At 36.5% G+C, this 15986-nt stretch overlaps 1 protein-coding gene across 7 annotated transcripts in view; it reads left to right on the top strand.

Annotated features, from left to right (window-relative positions):
- Nucleotides 1–15986, top strand: part of arhgap36 (Rho GTPase activating protein 36) — a 43546-nt gene that overhangs the window by 26660 nt on the left and 900 nt on the right. For 6 of the 7 annotated variants that reach the window (XM_048185029.1, XM_048185032.1, XM_048185031.1 and 3 more), the window contains exons 4-12: nucleotides 4375–4655; nucleotides 5993–6191; nucleotides 7855–7910; nucleotides 8264–8414; nucleotides 8595–8743; nucleotides 11264–11440; nucleotides 11844–11932; nucleotides 14515–14714; nucleotides 15294–15610. In XM_048185029.1, coding sequence (XP_048040986.1) covers nucleotides 4375–4655; nucleotides 5993–6191; nucleotides 7855–7910; nucleotides 8264–8414; nucleotides 8595–8743; nucleotides 11264–11440; nucleotides 11844–11932; nucleotides 14515–14714; nucleotides 15294–15610 — 1619 coding nt within the window. The remainder of the gene's footprint in view (nucleotides 1–4374; nucleotides 4656–5992; nucleotides 6192–7854; nucleotides 7911–8263; nucleotides 8415–8594; nucleotides 8744–11263; nucleotides 11441–11843; nucleotides 11933–14514; nucleotides 14715–15293; nucleotides 15611–15986) is intronic. The other variant, XM_048185030.1, reaches the window with a different exon arrangement.

Below are 15986 nucleotides of genomic sequence, written 5' to 3'. Positions count from 1 at the left end.
TAAAGCTGCTTGCTTTAAAGCAATCTATTGTATAAAGTGAACGTGCATTCATTGGAGTGCTGAACAGAGCTGGTGCAAACATATCCACATCACTATGATCATATGCTTTCTTTCTGCTGCCCCCGCTGTGTTTATTTTGTTATTGAGAGGAAAGTGTGCAGTACATATGTATATGACATATTCTATCGAAACGCCTCTCTCAGCAGCACGGATGGCGTCGGGATGTTAAGTGAGCTCTCAGATTCAATGAAAAATTTTACCAACAACATTTGGCCTATTTTGCCAACAACATGACTCTTGTCGATCTCCTTAGTGGTTTCCTTATAGCTGGAGCTTTGTACACCGCGGCGGGAGCCGGAATAATTCTATTGTTGTGTGAGCTGGGTTTGCAAATGCTAAGACTTGCGATGCACTCACCTTGCTCTTCTTCGCGTCAGTTTTCGTTCTGAGAAAATGCTGCCATCTAGCGGTTGGATTTAAACCAAACACAAAGCCACAATAAATGAATAATAAATAAATAAATAAATATCGATACAGTGTTTTTGAGAATCAATACAGTATCGCCAGTCATAATATTGCAATATTCACGTGTATCGATATTTTCTTACACCCCTACTTCAGAGGGCTTTAAACAATACCAGATGAGGAATAAAAAAAAAAAAAAAAAAATGTATATGCTTTATAAACACAAATGATCGCCTTGCAAGTGCTTCCGCCAGACTGCCTTCAGTATTCTTCAAAAAGCTTACACTGTATGTCCTACACCTTCCCTATTCAAATTACGGAACGAACGCGGCGCCAGTTCTGCACTGAAACTGTAAATTTGACCTTCAACCGTTTGGGGTCTATTGAAGTCCACTATAAGGAGAAAAATCCTGGAATGTTTTCATCAAAAACCTTTATTTCTTTTCGAGTGAAGAAAGAAGGACATGGACATCTTGGGTGACATGGGGGTGAGTAAATTATCAGGAAATTTTCATTTGAAAGTGAACTCATCCTTTAACTACACTACCATTCAGAAGTTTAGGGTTGATAAGATTTATTATTGTTTTTGAAACAAATTTCTTTTCTCACCAAGGCTCATTTGATCTAAAATACCGTAAAAACAGTAATATTGCAAAATTACAATTTAAAATGACTATTTTTTGTTTTAAAATGTAATTTATTTCAGTTATAGCAAAGCTGAATTTTCAGCATCATTACTCCAATCCTCAGTGTCACAAGATCATTCAGAAATCATTCTAATATGCAAATTTGTTACTAAAGAAACATTTTCTATTATTCTCAATGTTGAAAACAGTTGTTCTGTTTAATATGTTTGTGTGAAACCATGACACAATTTTTGTCAGGATTCTTTGATGAATAGACAGTTCAAAAGAACAAAATCTATTAGAAATAGAAATCTTTTGTTACTGTCTTGACTCTTTACTGTCACTTTCGATCAATTTAATGCATCCTTGCCGAATAAATGTATTAATTTCTTTTTTAAAAAGTCTTACTGATCCCAGTGTATGTTTGAAACACTATAATATTGTTTTTTACATAATAATGTAAATAATAATGGTAATGCTTTATTTTAATGGTCCACTTTAGACAGTCTACTAACTATGAGTAACTTTGCAACAGTCAACTAGCAGTCATTAGAGTACTGGTAGACTGCCTGCTTAATATCTGTACTAGTAAAAAAATAAAAAATAAATAAAACACCTATACTATATTAAGATATCTCTGGATTACAGTCAGGACACTTTCCAAAGGGGGAAATTTCCAAAGGGGAAATTTGAACTGCATTGCATAGATAAGATATCTCCGGAAGGGGGATTAGGGCTGTGTGGCGAGGTTTGAGGTTTGTACAATGCACATTTTTTTAATATTATGCTTAAAAAAGTGTTTTTAAATATCACTTTTAATAAGGATTGTATGATTTTTGTATAATATCAGTCTTTAAATGCAAGATATTTAAAGTGTACCTAAAATATACTTGCAATAGTTCCACTTTAGCACAATCAAATATACTTGAGTATATCTTTAGTTGGACCTCATAACTACTTCTGCACAATTAAAGTGCATTAAACAAAATGAATTGTTCCAATTTAGCAGACTTTAAGTATACCAGTTTAGTATACCAAAAATACAATTACAGGGTATTTTTATTCATCACATAAATATGTAAATGTATTTGTAGTGTACTTAGCACAAAATAAATGTATTTCAAATACATTTTAGTATATTCAGACATTCTACTAATTAGAAGTAACTTTGCAACTACTTGCCAACTTATTCTAAAAACCCTAACCTAACACCTAACTCTAGCCTAACAGTCTACTACAGTCTACTAGTACTCTAATGAGAGTATTTGTAAAGATGTAGTTGTAAAGTTACTTATAGTTAGTAGAATGTCTAAATCGAAATAAAGTGCAACCATAATCATAAACTTACTTGCTGATTATGAATCAGTATTTAACTTTGCTCAAAGAGCTAAAACTGATCTCAGAGCTGCTCTGAGCAGTGCCGGAGTGAAAGCTGCACTGATTCTTCAGTCAGTCGGATTTGTTTGACCATGTTCTTGGCGTTCTGCCAAACGCCTGCCACCTGCAACCACAGTCTGGCACTTGTTTCCAGCATGTGCGTCAGCGCCAGGTTCAGGCACAGTGTGGCGGGAGGGGAGGGCTGAATGATGAGGAGTGGATGCTGATAGGGTAGAGGGGGGAATATCTTTAAAGAGCACTCAATCCCCATATCAATCCAGCTTATCAGAGGACTAGCGGCCAGTGGACCAGGCTAACCTGACCCGCCACCAGATCGTTAAGCCTTGGGGCAGCGATAGAAGAAAAGGGATTGTGATGGAGGAGGGAGGAGAAGACAAGGCTGCTTTGCTTTTGTGTCGCTTTGCCGGCCAAAACAGATCAGCCGTAAGCTCAGTGTAGTCCTTTTAGAGTGTTAAATTTGCTATTTAAAAGTGTGTGCTTTACGTATACATCACGTCTTTGTACCTTCCCATCGATATAAATAGTTGGGATAGGTTAAGTTCAATTACAGTTAAGCTGCTTTAGAAGAATGTGTTAAATAAAGCTTTCTTTGAGGCAATGCATGTGGGATCCTGCAGAAAAGGCTTTTTTAAAGTGCTAATACGTCTCATGTTTTAATTAGTTCAGAAGTCAGTCAATTAAGTAAATTGTTAACTGTCTAAAGGGATTACCTACAGATACACAAAGGGACAAACTTGTAAGTTGTTTTTATCATTGCAATTTATTGATTAAAAGACAAGATAATGTCTGAAACATTATAGTTTTTATATTAAACTCGTCTTTATTTAAAATGCAAATATGTTATTACTTAATTTAACGAATAGAGAACGCTTTATTTAACATATTAAAAAAAAAAAAGGTGCAGTTTTTTTTTTTGCATAGGCCAAACAAAACAAAAAAGCTACAGGAGACAGTAAAATATTAACATAAGGCAAGACATTGCAGGTGAATATGGTAAAAAAAAATTAACTAATAGATATTGCTATATTTTCCCCAGTTGATTATTCACAGTACATTAAGACAACCATTTTGTGAAATGTTATTAAAATATACAAATAATGCATTTTCACCACATTTAGGAATAAAATGTTACATTAATCAGGTGAATGTCATATGAACAACTGCGGTAAAAACCGCATGCATTGTATTGCATGTATATGCAAGAAGATGTGCATTGTAATTGAAATCTACAGACATAAACAGATAAAGTGTAATACAATAAAACATTTAAATGTGTATTTTGGATGTTTTCTTTCCACTGATCTGAAAAAAAGACAAGTTATATAAGCAAAATAGCCCAAAATCACAAAATTGACCAGTGAATAAAAAAGCAATTGTTTTGCCTGTAGTGTCTTTTTGTACAAATTGCAACACATTTCCTATTGGGGGATGGTAAAGTATACCTTCCCTCTTAACAAAATATGGCTTTGTTCATGTACAGGATGTAAGCAAGTACAAAAATAGTGCTGTAAAGTGTGAAGTATCAGAGCGAGAGAACCGTAAATGAACAAGAAGAATAGACTAATTTTGGGGTGATGATTGAGGTTTTTGCAATGACATTATATGATATGTGCAGAGTCATTATATACCAAGATAAAGAATGACTATGCCATTTTGCGCACACTCCCTTCCTGAAATGTAGTGTAAAAAATAGCAGTGTCCTTTCAAAACATTTGACATGTTTGTTACATCTAAGCAAGTAAATTGATTTTGAAACAATGGAAACTTGAAACCGTGCAAATCATCTAAATATCAAAATGCATCCATATAAATATAGATGAATTAAATGGTCCATAGGCCAACTGTTAAGATAATTTCTTTGTTATCTGTTTGTATTCTCCCACAGAGTCTGCAGCCAAAGCATTCGGCATCCCTCTCTCCCAGGTAATAGCAAATGATCGTGCATACAAGCAGCGTCAGGATGCTCTAAAAGAGAGCCGACGGGACTGTCTGGACCTGGAGGCCAGTGTTCTTCACTTCCGGGCTGAGAAATGGCAGCACAATGGAAACCGGCCAATGGGCAATACAGCTTTATTACCTGGTGCTGCCTCAACACCAGCAATGGAGGTCCACAGCAAACCTCCCTCATCAGCGTTCATGGACAACACCTCACGCACACACAGACGGGTAAGGGAAACAACGTGCGCGTATTCCTTCAGAACTACTGTATGCCAAACATCCTCATGACAGAGCTCATCAAAAGTAATATTTCTTAAAAGTTGGTATGTACAATGTAACTTTTGATTAAATAAATATTAAAATTAAATAAATAAATGAATAAATAAAAATAAGTGTAGCTTTAAGATGATTTAGGTCTTTTGATCTAGTAATCAGGAGCGTATTATTAAAAACAAAGCACCCAGGTCATGTTGAATTTCTAATTTAAAAAACTTCTTACGCATAGCATCATATGAATGCATAACGTTAGGCCTGACAGCTGTACATGACAACACAGTTAATTCTGCATTGTTGCTGACATCTCAGAAGTGAGCAAATGAGAGGAAAGGACACTATCTGCGCAAATATAAATCAGAGCCAATAAAAACTGCTTGAAATCACTAACCTGGCATCATTTCATTCAAAGAATTCCCCACAGTCAAGTGCTGATATGGTACATCTCACAGATAAAATTCTGGTAGAGGCTTCTAACAGAATTCGAGCAACAAAAAAAGTGAAAAGAGATAATTCATTTACTCTGTCAAGAACAAGTTGTTCAGAAATACAAAAAAAAAGCTGCTTTGAAACAATCTATTGTATAAAGTGCTAAATAAATAAATGTGACGACTTTAAAAAATGAATGTTATGAAAACTTTAATAAATAAAACTGTGTTAATTTGGTCAAGGTACAAGAACATAGACGTCAAATGTAGATTATGAATAAGCAGGCAATATCTTAAACATTTTGGTATTCCTCATATTAATAATGGCTAAGATGTTTGTTATTACTGAGTCAGGCAGCAGTCAGCGTGATTCAGGTTATTGTTTGATGCCGTATGGGTGATTTCCATACCTCTCAATGGGTGGCTACATATCAGCAGGAGGGAATGAGATTTATGTCTGTGTCTTTGCCAAATCAAACTGTCCGTTCTGTCCGCCCAAACATGGAGAGAGAAAGGAAAAAGAACAGATTACGGAGTTATTCGGTCATCATTGTGTTGACATTTGAAAGGCTTTTATAAAATCTGTGTACATTTCTTTTGTATACATAGCATAAATAGATTTATTGTGTTCATTTTTTTTCTCACTGTCTTTGAGCTCTTTTAACCACTGATCAGTGTGAAAGTGTTTCAGGTGTTAACCTGTTTTAATAATTCATTGTGAATGGAACAGTCTTTTGCTCAAATTTATGTTGTCATTCTGACCTTCATCGTTTAAGCCTTACGTACGCCATATACCTTATCCGTCATTCCTGTGACTATTGTCTATCCTTTCATTGTAAACTCTCTTTTATTTCTCTCTGTCAGGGAGGGATGTCTGTAGACTCCATCTCTGATCTGGTTGAGAGTCAGTCCAGACTACTGGAAGCTCTGCAGCTCTCCCACCCTAATGAGCTGGAGATGAAAAAGGCCGCTGGTCGTACACAGGCCAAACTCAGTCTCAACCCCATCTACAGACAAGTTCCTCGAGTGGTAGAGCGCTGCTGTAACCACATTCAGACCTACGGTGAGCTGCAAACAGCATTACAGCACAACATGTCCAGTCATTAAGTTTGAATTTGCACAGGAATTGAAAATTGAATTAGACTGGCAGGCAGAGAAATTTACTGAATTGCGATTAAAACAAGTTTGAAACAGTTGTACAGTAGGTACATTTCATTAGGCCAAGACAACATGCATCATTAATTTGATTGTCTATACTATGTATAGTACATTGTTTGTATAGTAATTTTTTGGAATCTTTACCTGATTAAACATGTCTCTATATGAAGTTGTGTTGTTAAAATGAACACATCCATCAAAACTATTTGAAGTTTTACCATACAGCACTGCAAAATATACACCACATTGTTTTCAGACAACTTTACATTGTTTTAGCTCCATCCCAACAGGGAACATTTTGAGAACTTTGGCTGAAGAAAGCTCCAGAAAGGTACATGGTAGTGGAAAAAATTAGATGGAAAGTATATTTATTTCAAAACTTTTGTGTTCACTCGCAAATCTTTTGCATTCCCCTGAGAGACTTTGCGTTTCCTTGCAAAGAACTCAAAATTTTTGATTCTTGGGGGAATGGAAACATTTTGCAAGCGCAAAGTTTCTCAGCTTAACGCAAAAGATTTGCGAGACATTTAATTTTTCCACCCATCTCTTATTTTTTCCATCACCATGTCCCTTTAGGGACTCTGTAAAGTTCTGGAAAGGTGCTGTTAAAGTTATGAACAAAAGTTATTCCAGTAACAGTAATAGAATGTTCAATGTCAGTGTTCAGTGTTATCTGGTCTTTATTAATGTTCTTAAAATATCAGCACAAAAACATTCGTCTAATGTTTTTTAAATGTCTCCACTTTTTTCAGAATATTAAGAGAAAACTTAACTTAAAAGTAACATTCCCATAATGTTTGCAAAATTAAAAAAAAATGAAAGTTGAAAAAAAAATTGAATGTTCCCTTAATGTTCGTATAACAAACATTTTAAAACGTTTAAAAAACTGGAAGTTTTGAAAGTTCAGAGAACATTCAGAAATAACGTTTTCATAACTTAATGAGAATGTTAGCAAAACGTACTTAGAATACATTTTTGTTAACTGGGATTTTGAAGAAGTAAATTAGTGTGTTCTGGGAAATAATGTGTTCTGCCACCATTAAAGTTAATTAATTAAAAATAATAAAATACACAAATTAAATTCAAAATTCAATAGGTGGCATTGCAAACATTGATTTTTAACATGTTCCCGGGAATACCCTGTATGTTTTGTGTATGTTCATGTATAAAAGCGTGTTTGTGTATATTTTAATTTCTTTAAATTTCATTTAATTTCAATTCTACTTCATAAAAATTAGAATTATAATTCAAGAATTCTCATTTGAGTTCTGAGTGATGCACAGTTTGGAGACCACTTGAAGAGATAAGCTTATGAACTGTCTGGATGTAGCAATGCCATGTTAGAAATACTAAATGTAATGGAACTTTGTTCCTTCCCTGAAACATAAGTGAACTAATTTGAGTACATCCTCAGGCTCATAACACACCCTTGGTTCCGGTTACAAAGAGAAGGTCACCCATATGAGATACCACTCAAAAACAGCAAAACAAATATAAAATCAGGATGATGAAATATGAGCCCAGCACTTGTTTACTCTCTCTCTCTCTCTCTCTCTCTCTCTCTCCAGGATTACAAACTTTAGGGATTTTCCGTGTAGGCAGCTCCAAAAAAAGAGTTCGTCAAGTAAGTTTGTTAGTTCCATCTGCTCTCTAGAGCCACTTTACACCACTGCATCATACACAACATTTCTCTTTCACATGTGGCATGCGCCCCCTGTCTTTCATATTGATTCTAGAAACACACTGCTGTCATTATGACACTGACACACTGTTTTATCTGTATGTGCAATGACAGTCTCCTTAACGGTGAATGTTTTAGATGCTGATCATAGCTGACCTTAAATTGACTGTGATTTGTGTGTGTGTATATTATGCTGTGTTTGTACAGGAACAGGATACATGGGATACTTGAGTCTTGTGTGCGGTGGGAGTTTGTTAGATGATGTTTTATCTCTCTGCATCCTTGTGTGTTTTCAGCTGCGCGAGGACTTTGACATTGGGATAGATGTGGTGTTAGACGAGGAACACAGCGTTCATGACGTGGCTGCATTACTAAAGGAGTTTCTGAGGGATATGCCTGATCCCCTGTTACCACGAGAACTCTACCGGGCGTTCCTGCACGCTAACCGTATGAGCATACTGTCGTGAAGACTGGCATTCACAAATTATTTAACATTTATTATTAAACAGGAATCAGGATTCACCGTTTAACTGTGTAATTCCATGAATATCCATAACACTTCTCATTATTGTATTAGCTGTTATGAAATATGCTCACCTTACGATATGTTTTGTGTTTGTCTCACAGAGTTGAGAGGGGCAGATCAGTTGACATACCTGCAGCAGTTGTTGTACTTGTTGCCACCCTGTAATTGTGACACTCTGCTGAGGCTCTTGACGCTACTTCATACAGTTCAGGAGAACGCAAAAAGCTCCACTGGACCCAACCAGCAGGAGGTATGGTCTGGGTTCTGATCATAGTTGTCATTTATGGTACAGATGTTTTTACCAGGGGAAATTTAGTCTCCATCACTTTATAATGTAAAAACAAATGACAGGAATGTTTCTGGTTGAGCAAGAGTTTTCGGTTACACTTTATTTTAAGATTTCATTGTTACAGTGTAATTATATATTTAAGTACAGAGTAATATTAATTAACAACATGTACTTACTATAGGGTTAGGGTAGGATTAGGGTTTGGTTGAGGGTTAGTAGCATGTAATTATTTATAATTTACTGTTAAGTGCATGTAACATATGTAACAAGAACACTGTAAAATAAACAGTGTTACCGAGTTTTCATTTCAATTAACTAAGTGTGTTATTATGAGTGGCGATGTTATAGCTGGACATTGTTTTTAAACCAAATTTACTGTGTGCCTAAAGAGAGCACTGCAATTCACAGATTACATTATATTATATACATACTGTACATACATAGACACACACGTTGGCTTTCCATGTTTTATGGAGACTTTCCATAATGATTTTTATACTATAGAAACTAGGGGTGGGAATCACAGGGTACCTCACAATACGATACAATACAATACACACTACATGGCTCACGATACCAATAATATCAGGATACAGCAATTCTGTGATAATCAATATATTGCTAGACAATCCTTTAATGATACATCACAATATCTGTCTAACTATGAAAACCAAATGCCCGTGGAAAGCCTAAGTGCAGGTTTTCCAGACTTTGGACTTAAACGTGGCTGGGGCATTTATTTTTTACTCACAGTGCTGTCTGCCATCCCATTAAAAACCTCTTTTTCTTAGGCTAGTTAAAGGGGCAATGTGTAAATTTTAGGAGGATCTTTTGACAGAAATGCAATATAATATACATAACTATGTTTTCAGTGGTGTATAAAGACCTTACATAATGAACAATTATGTTTTTATTACCTTAAAATGAGCCATTTCTATGTACATATACCACGGGTCTCCTTACATGTTAAAGGGATAGTTCACCCAAAAATGAAAATTTGATGTTTATCTGCTCACACCCAGGGCATCCAAGATGTAGGTGACTTTGTTTCTTCAGTAGAACACAAATGATGATTTTTAACTCCAACCGTTGATGTCTGTCAGCCGTATAATGCGTGTCAATAGGAACTCCATCTATAAGAGTCAAAAAAAACAAGACAGACAAATCCAAATTAAACCCTGCGGCTTGTGACGACACATTGATGTCCTAAAACACGAAATGATCGGTTTGTGTGAGAAACTGGACAGTATTTATATCATTTTTTACCTCTAAAACACCACTATGTCCAACTGCCCGCCACATCAAGTTAGTGAGGTCTGATCGCGCTCTGACAACGGAAGTGATGTCTCTTGCACTCATTGAAGCAAAGCGCGAGAGATCAGTTCCATCATCAGAATATGTTTTTTGACCTCACTAACCGGATGCTGAACGCAGTTGGACCGATCGTTTTGTGTCTTAGGACATCAATGTGTCGTCACGAGCCACAGGGTTTAATTTGGATTTGTCTGGGCATGTTTTGTTGACTCTTATAGATTGAGTTCCCATTGACACGCATTATACGGCTGAAAGACGGCAACAGTTGGAGTTAAAAATCATCATTTGTGTTCTACTGAAGAAACAAAGTCACCTACATCTTGGATGCCTTGGGTGTGAGCAGATAAACATCAAATTTTCATTTTTGGGTGAACTATCCCTTTAAGTCGCTATTTTGTGCTGGCATGTTTCTACAGTAGCCCTAAACGGACAAACTGCTCTACAGAGCACATTTTGATTCACTAGAGTAGCTACTCTCTGCTGTCTCAGACGATGACATATTTGTCCTGTGTTGGCCACCATAGCTTCTCTATATTGCAATTCGCAACCTCACCACTAGATGCTGCTAAAATTTACACACTGCACCTTTAACTTATGCTTACATTTCTCTCATTCATGTGTTGAGGGCCACCTCGAGGAGTCATAAATTAGAGATGCTGGGAGCAGGGAAATCTATTTAAAGTGCCTTATTATATTATAAAAATGTCAATATTTGACACCAGCATGTCGATTCTCGTATCGCACAGAGAAGCACAACAACATATTTTGTCCCACCCCTAGTACAAACTGTATATTATATCTCCTAGCCCTAAACCTACCAATCGCAGAAAACTTTCTGCATTTTTATATTTTCAAAAAACATCACTTAGTATGATTTATAAGCTGTTTTCCTCATGGGGACATTGTCATCATTGCCATATGTTTAAATAAACAACCAAAAGACACATTCTGCATTAGTGTACAGCATTGTTTTGCCTATTTGTGACAGTAAAATCTAGTGTAAACCAACAAGCCATTGTCCTGTAACTGACAGTGCCAGATTTAATAATGCCAGTACCCAATAAATTATATGACGCCCCAACTAGAAATGACTGTCACGATTGGTTGAATCAAATTTTTCAAATCAAATCAAATCAAATCAAAGTTTTTGATTGGTGTTGTGATTAGATCTCAGGTAACAAGATGACGGCAGCAAACCTGGCGGTGATCTTTGGGCCCAATCTCCTGCAGAAAGAGAGAGGATCAGAGAGAGAGCTCAGCCCTCAAGCTCTGGGCATAGAAGACAGCACTGCCATCATCTCTGTCACCCTAATGCTCATCCAGAACCACCAACACCTCTTCATGGTGAGAGAGAGATGTGTGGAGGTGTGGAATGATAGAGAGATGAGAGTGAATACTATTAAACGATTAGGTCACTCAAAACATGAAAAATGTTGTTCCAAACTCATATGACTTTATTCTGTGGAACACAAAAGCAGAAATGTTGAAATCATGCAATTCCAAAAAGCCACCAAAACTTCAGAATTTATCCTTTTGTGATGAAAGAATAATTATTAAAAATACATTTTCAGTTGTTTTTCTAAAAGAACAGAACAATGGATAAAATCATAGACCTGCATATGATACATAAATGATAGCTTTTTGCATGCACAGAGCTTGTAAGAGGACATGAATTATTTTTATTGAGTATTCATATTCTTAATAGAGTGAGCATTAGCTGAATGAGTGTTTTTATTTCATATTTCAGGTGTCTGCTGAGCTGCAGCAGGAGGTGCTCATGAGCCTCATTCAGACGGACCCTGATGTCATTGACTATCTGCTGCGCAGGAAACTCAGGTCAGCTTTCTGACTGATATACTCATCTAATAAAAGATTAATATATAATAATTATTTGGTTTTAATAATAGAACAATAGTAGGGTTTCAAAAGTAATAACTTGTTCATTTCTTTCCAAAGGTGAATTGATTTTTAACAATAACCTTTAAAGTCAGATCTACTGTGAGCTACGAGGTTTTTAAAAATGCTTTTGTTGAAGCCACAAGCCTGCATTATTTTTACCTCTTTTTTGCGGAAATCCTGGTAAAATTGTTCTGCAAAGAAATTTCCACCAATCAGAGAACTGCAACAAGCAAACAGAGTTCAACAGTTGTAGTTCTTTCCCTTATTAAGGCCATTAAGTACACAGTCTTGTACCTTTGTCATTTTGTCAGATTTTCAAAAACTTTTTTGCCTCAAATCAAAGTTTATGTTGGGATTTATCTCGTCGCTGGTTGGTTTGGTTCATGCTTTTAACTTTTTAATAAAGACTATTTAAATCTCCCTATTAGAACAAAGGCCACTGAAAAAAATGTGCAGGCACTGTTGCACTCTATAATATAACTTAACCTGAAGAATTATACATACAATCGCATTCTTCAGCTTTTTTCTCTGTCTTAAAGGACAGACCTCTAAAACCCAGGCACTTTAACTCTTGGGCAAAACCTAATGGACATTTTTGTCTTTTTCAGGGTTTTTAAAAAAAATTTTTTTAAATGGCCCAGGGCCATTTAACTATAAAGTTTTGCAATCTTTATAAATAGGCTTTCCTTCTGCTGGCAAGCCTTCAAAATGTAAATTTAAATTTTTACTTTTTTTTTTTTTTTTACCAGATGGTGCCATTTTCTCAGGTTTGGCCTATAAAGCAAATACTCTCTTTATTATTTGTTTTCTGCTTCTGCACATTATAGAGCCAATTGGATAAATTATGCAGCTATAATTGTGTGGGTGTTTTGGTATGGATGTCAGAGTGTAGTTTGTATGTGTACGAAAACATAAAAAAGTGTGTGTGTGTGTGTAATATTTAAGAGGGAAAAACTCTACTGTACTGCAAATCACAAATCCATCCACTATGTGCACCGGTGGAGCTTTGCTGGCATCTAATGGGGAAAATTTGGTACTGCGCCCAAACAAAATCTTACTGAAAGCTCATTTTTTAGAGATACACTTTGGAATAAACTTATTTAGGTTTATGGCTTTGATTTTCTAACCGTTCAAAATGTTTCATAAAATATATATTTTATATAAAATAATGTTCATAAATCATTTTCATAAACTTAAACCTCTATAACATTTTGTTTCACTTTTTAAACTTTTTACTTCAACAATAATCTGCCAAGGATCTTCTTTAAAGTCCCTGTAAAGTCAATTCTGAGAATTCTTTCTAAACGCTTTATAAATGTTACAAATGTATTGCTGAAACACATTACAAAGTCTGTGAATTGTGTAATGCTTAATTATGAAGTTAGAGCGTTAAACAGTTTTTCACCAAGTCTCTGCTCAGGATTGTTTGGGCGGAGCTATAATGGGGGTCTGATGACGCACATCGTCCCCCGAGCATAGCCCCTCCCCTAACACTATATAACTGTCGATGACGCACCGAGCGTTGCGCCGCCTCTACAGCGGTTCACTCGCTCAATTTCGAGTGTCATTACAGTCCACATTTAGCTAGTAATGCCTTCGTCACGCAAATGCATATTACATGGTTGTTATAATATACAATATGCTCGGTCTACTTATTTAAATTTCCTAAAACGATGATATGAAGGATTCTAAAGTGATCGTTCTACACCGGATAATTTTACAAACTTTCATCAAACAGCTGGGATTCACATAATCCGCTGTTTTTGGTGAATGTGACTGAACAGACCTCGGCCCCCCCTCCCGCCTCGGCCTTCTTACCGTCCCGACGATAACCGATGATATATGGGGCCGGACAGAGTCTCTCCCGTCCCGGCCTTCATCCTCCCGTCTCGCGGCACCGTCATTTGTCGACTCGACAACAGTCCGGCAGTACGTGCCCAATGAGTGTAAGTTGTCTTGTGTGCAATATGTTATAATTAGTAGGTAGTTCACAGTAACTCTACTAAAAAGTGCAACCCTCTAACGTGATTCTTTTGTTTATATGCTGTATGTTTGACTCATTGATTAGACAAGTAAGTTGAGAAGCAGCTCTCGCGAGTGGGCGTGGTTTCAGCGCCGACAGCGGACACGCCCCCAGCGTTTGAGAGCAGAGAGCGCTGCCTATTTTTTTCGAGATTTTGATAACTTATTTAATTTACTTGCAGATTTTTTTAATCATTCAAATTTGGCTGGGTGGTTAATAACACATTTTTCTGTGGTGTGACAAACTCAGAACACATACTTTAAAATGACTTTACAGGGACTTTAAAATGAGACCAAACTTAAGTCTGTGCTCCCAAGCTTCAAATATTTATTAGTTTTTTGTCCACTATGGACCTATGTGTAACTTTTTTTAATTGACGCACAAGGGTTAAAAAGTGTTGTTATGTGTTCATGGTTAATGAGTTAAACACTTCTAGACTGTGCATTTTTGTCCTCACTCTTAACTCTGAGTCTAAAACATCTCTCCTTTGTGACAGCAGTAGTAGCAGCCTGACGCTGGAGACGGACTCTGGTGGACGGAGGGACACACAGGCATCTCTGGACTCTGTGGGTCAGTCCAGTGATGACCTTTCATCCCTGGAGCCGCTGTGTCCTCTTTATCCAGAGACATCTGCGATTGGAAATCTGAGCAGTGAGGTCTTCTTCAATGTTCTTCATCTTAACACTAACAGGAAACGTGAGTAGTGCAGCGTTCTTCACAATGAGGCAGTTGTTAGACTAGTAATCTATTACGTCCTTTTGGGATTTAAATGATTTTTCTTACTCAATTTAAATTATGGAATTATTATCCACACTACCATTCAAAAGGTTGGGATAACTAATATTTCTTTAATTTTTTGAAAGAAGTCTCTTACTCAACATTCAAATATACAGTAGAAGCAGTAATATTGTGAAATATTATTACAATTTTAAATTTAATTTTTCAATTTGAATATATTTTAAAATGTAATTTATTCCTGTGATGGCAAAGCTGATTTTTCAGCATCATTACTCCAGTCTTCAGTGTCACATGATCCTTCAGAAATCATTCTAATATGCTGATTGGCTGCTCAAGAAACATTTCTTATTATCAATGTTAACGTTTTTATGGAAACCATGATGCAATTTTTTCAGGTTTCAGAATTTCTTTCACTTCAGGAAATGTCTTGATGATCAATATAATGTCAAAAGTGTTAATTACTCTTTTTAAGCATTTGAATGGTAGTGTTCTTTCCCTTGTGTATAAATGCATTGTCTTCTGTTCTTTGTATAACAGGCTCCTCTGAGGTTCCACCCAAGTCCATTAGTAAAATGAGGCAGTTTCATTCCCACCACAACCTTCTGAGTCTGGCCCAGTCTTCCTCTAATGCCCAGAGTGACGAACAAGAGCTCCAGGAACAGAGGCAGTGCGGTTCAAGACAGACCTGCTCAGAGGAGCGACTTCATTTCAGTCTGGGGCGGCAGGACAGTGGCTCGCAACCACAGAGTCCTAGAGAGAGGGGCATCTGGGTACGACAGAGCTCCAACGCCTCATCCACGACGTCAGACGACAGCAAGCCGCCAAGCAACTTCTGGGACTTTTTCACTGGCAAGGTGTCAGGCTCAGAGACTATAGTATGACCCATAGACGAACAGATGTAGTGTGGGGGTTGTGTATGTGTATGTGTGGACCGGTACAATTGTAGAGAGAGAACTGGCAGTAGATACACACACAGAAATAATCTATCTGTGGACACTATACAGTTTATATAATATATTCTTAACTAACCCCACTCTTCTAGAACAATATTTTACAGAACACGTTACATTATCAAAAGAGTTATTATAAACCTGCCAGAACTGTGTATATAGCATAAGCTGTTATCAACTTTTTCTAAATAGAAAGCAGCTTTTATATACATGAAGCCTCAACATGCATGAACATTTCAAAATAGTCAAAAGCTGACATCTCGTATTATATTTGTTTACA

This window comes from Megalobrama amblycephala, linkage group LG3, assembly GCF_018812025.1.
Source record: "Megalobrama amblycephala isolate DHTTF-2021 linkage group LG3, ASM1881202v1, whole genome shotgun sequence".
NCBI lineage: Eukaryota > Metazoa > Chordata > Actinopteri > Cypriniformes > Xenocyprididae > Megalobrama > Megalobrama amblycephala.
This window is presented reverse-complemented; position numbering and strand designations above follow the sequence as displayed.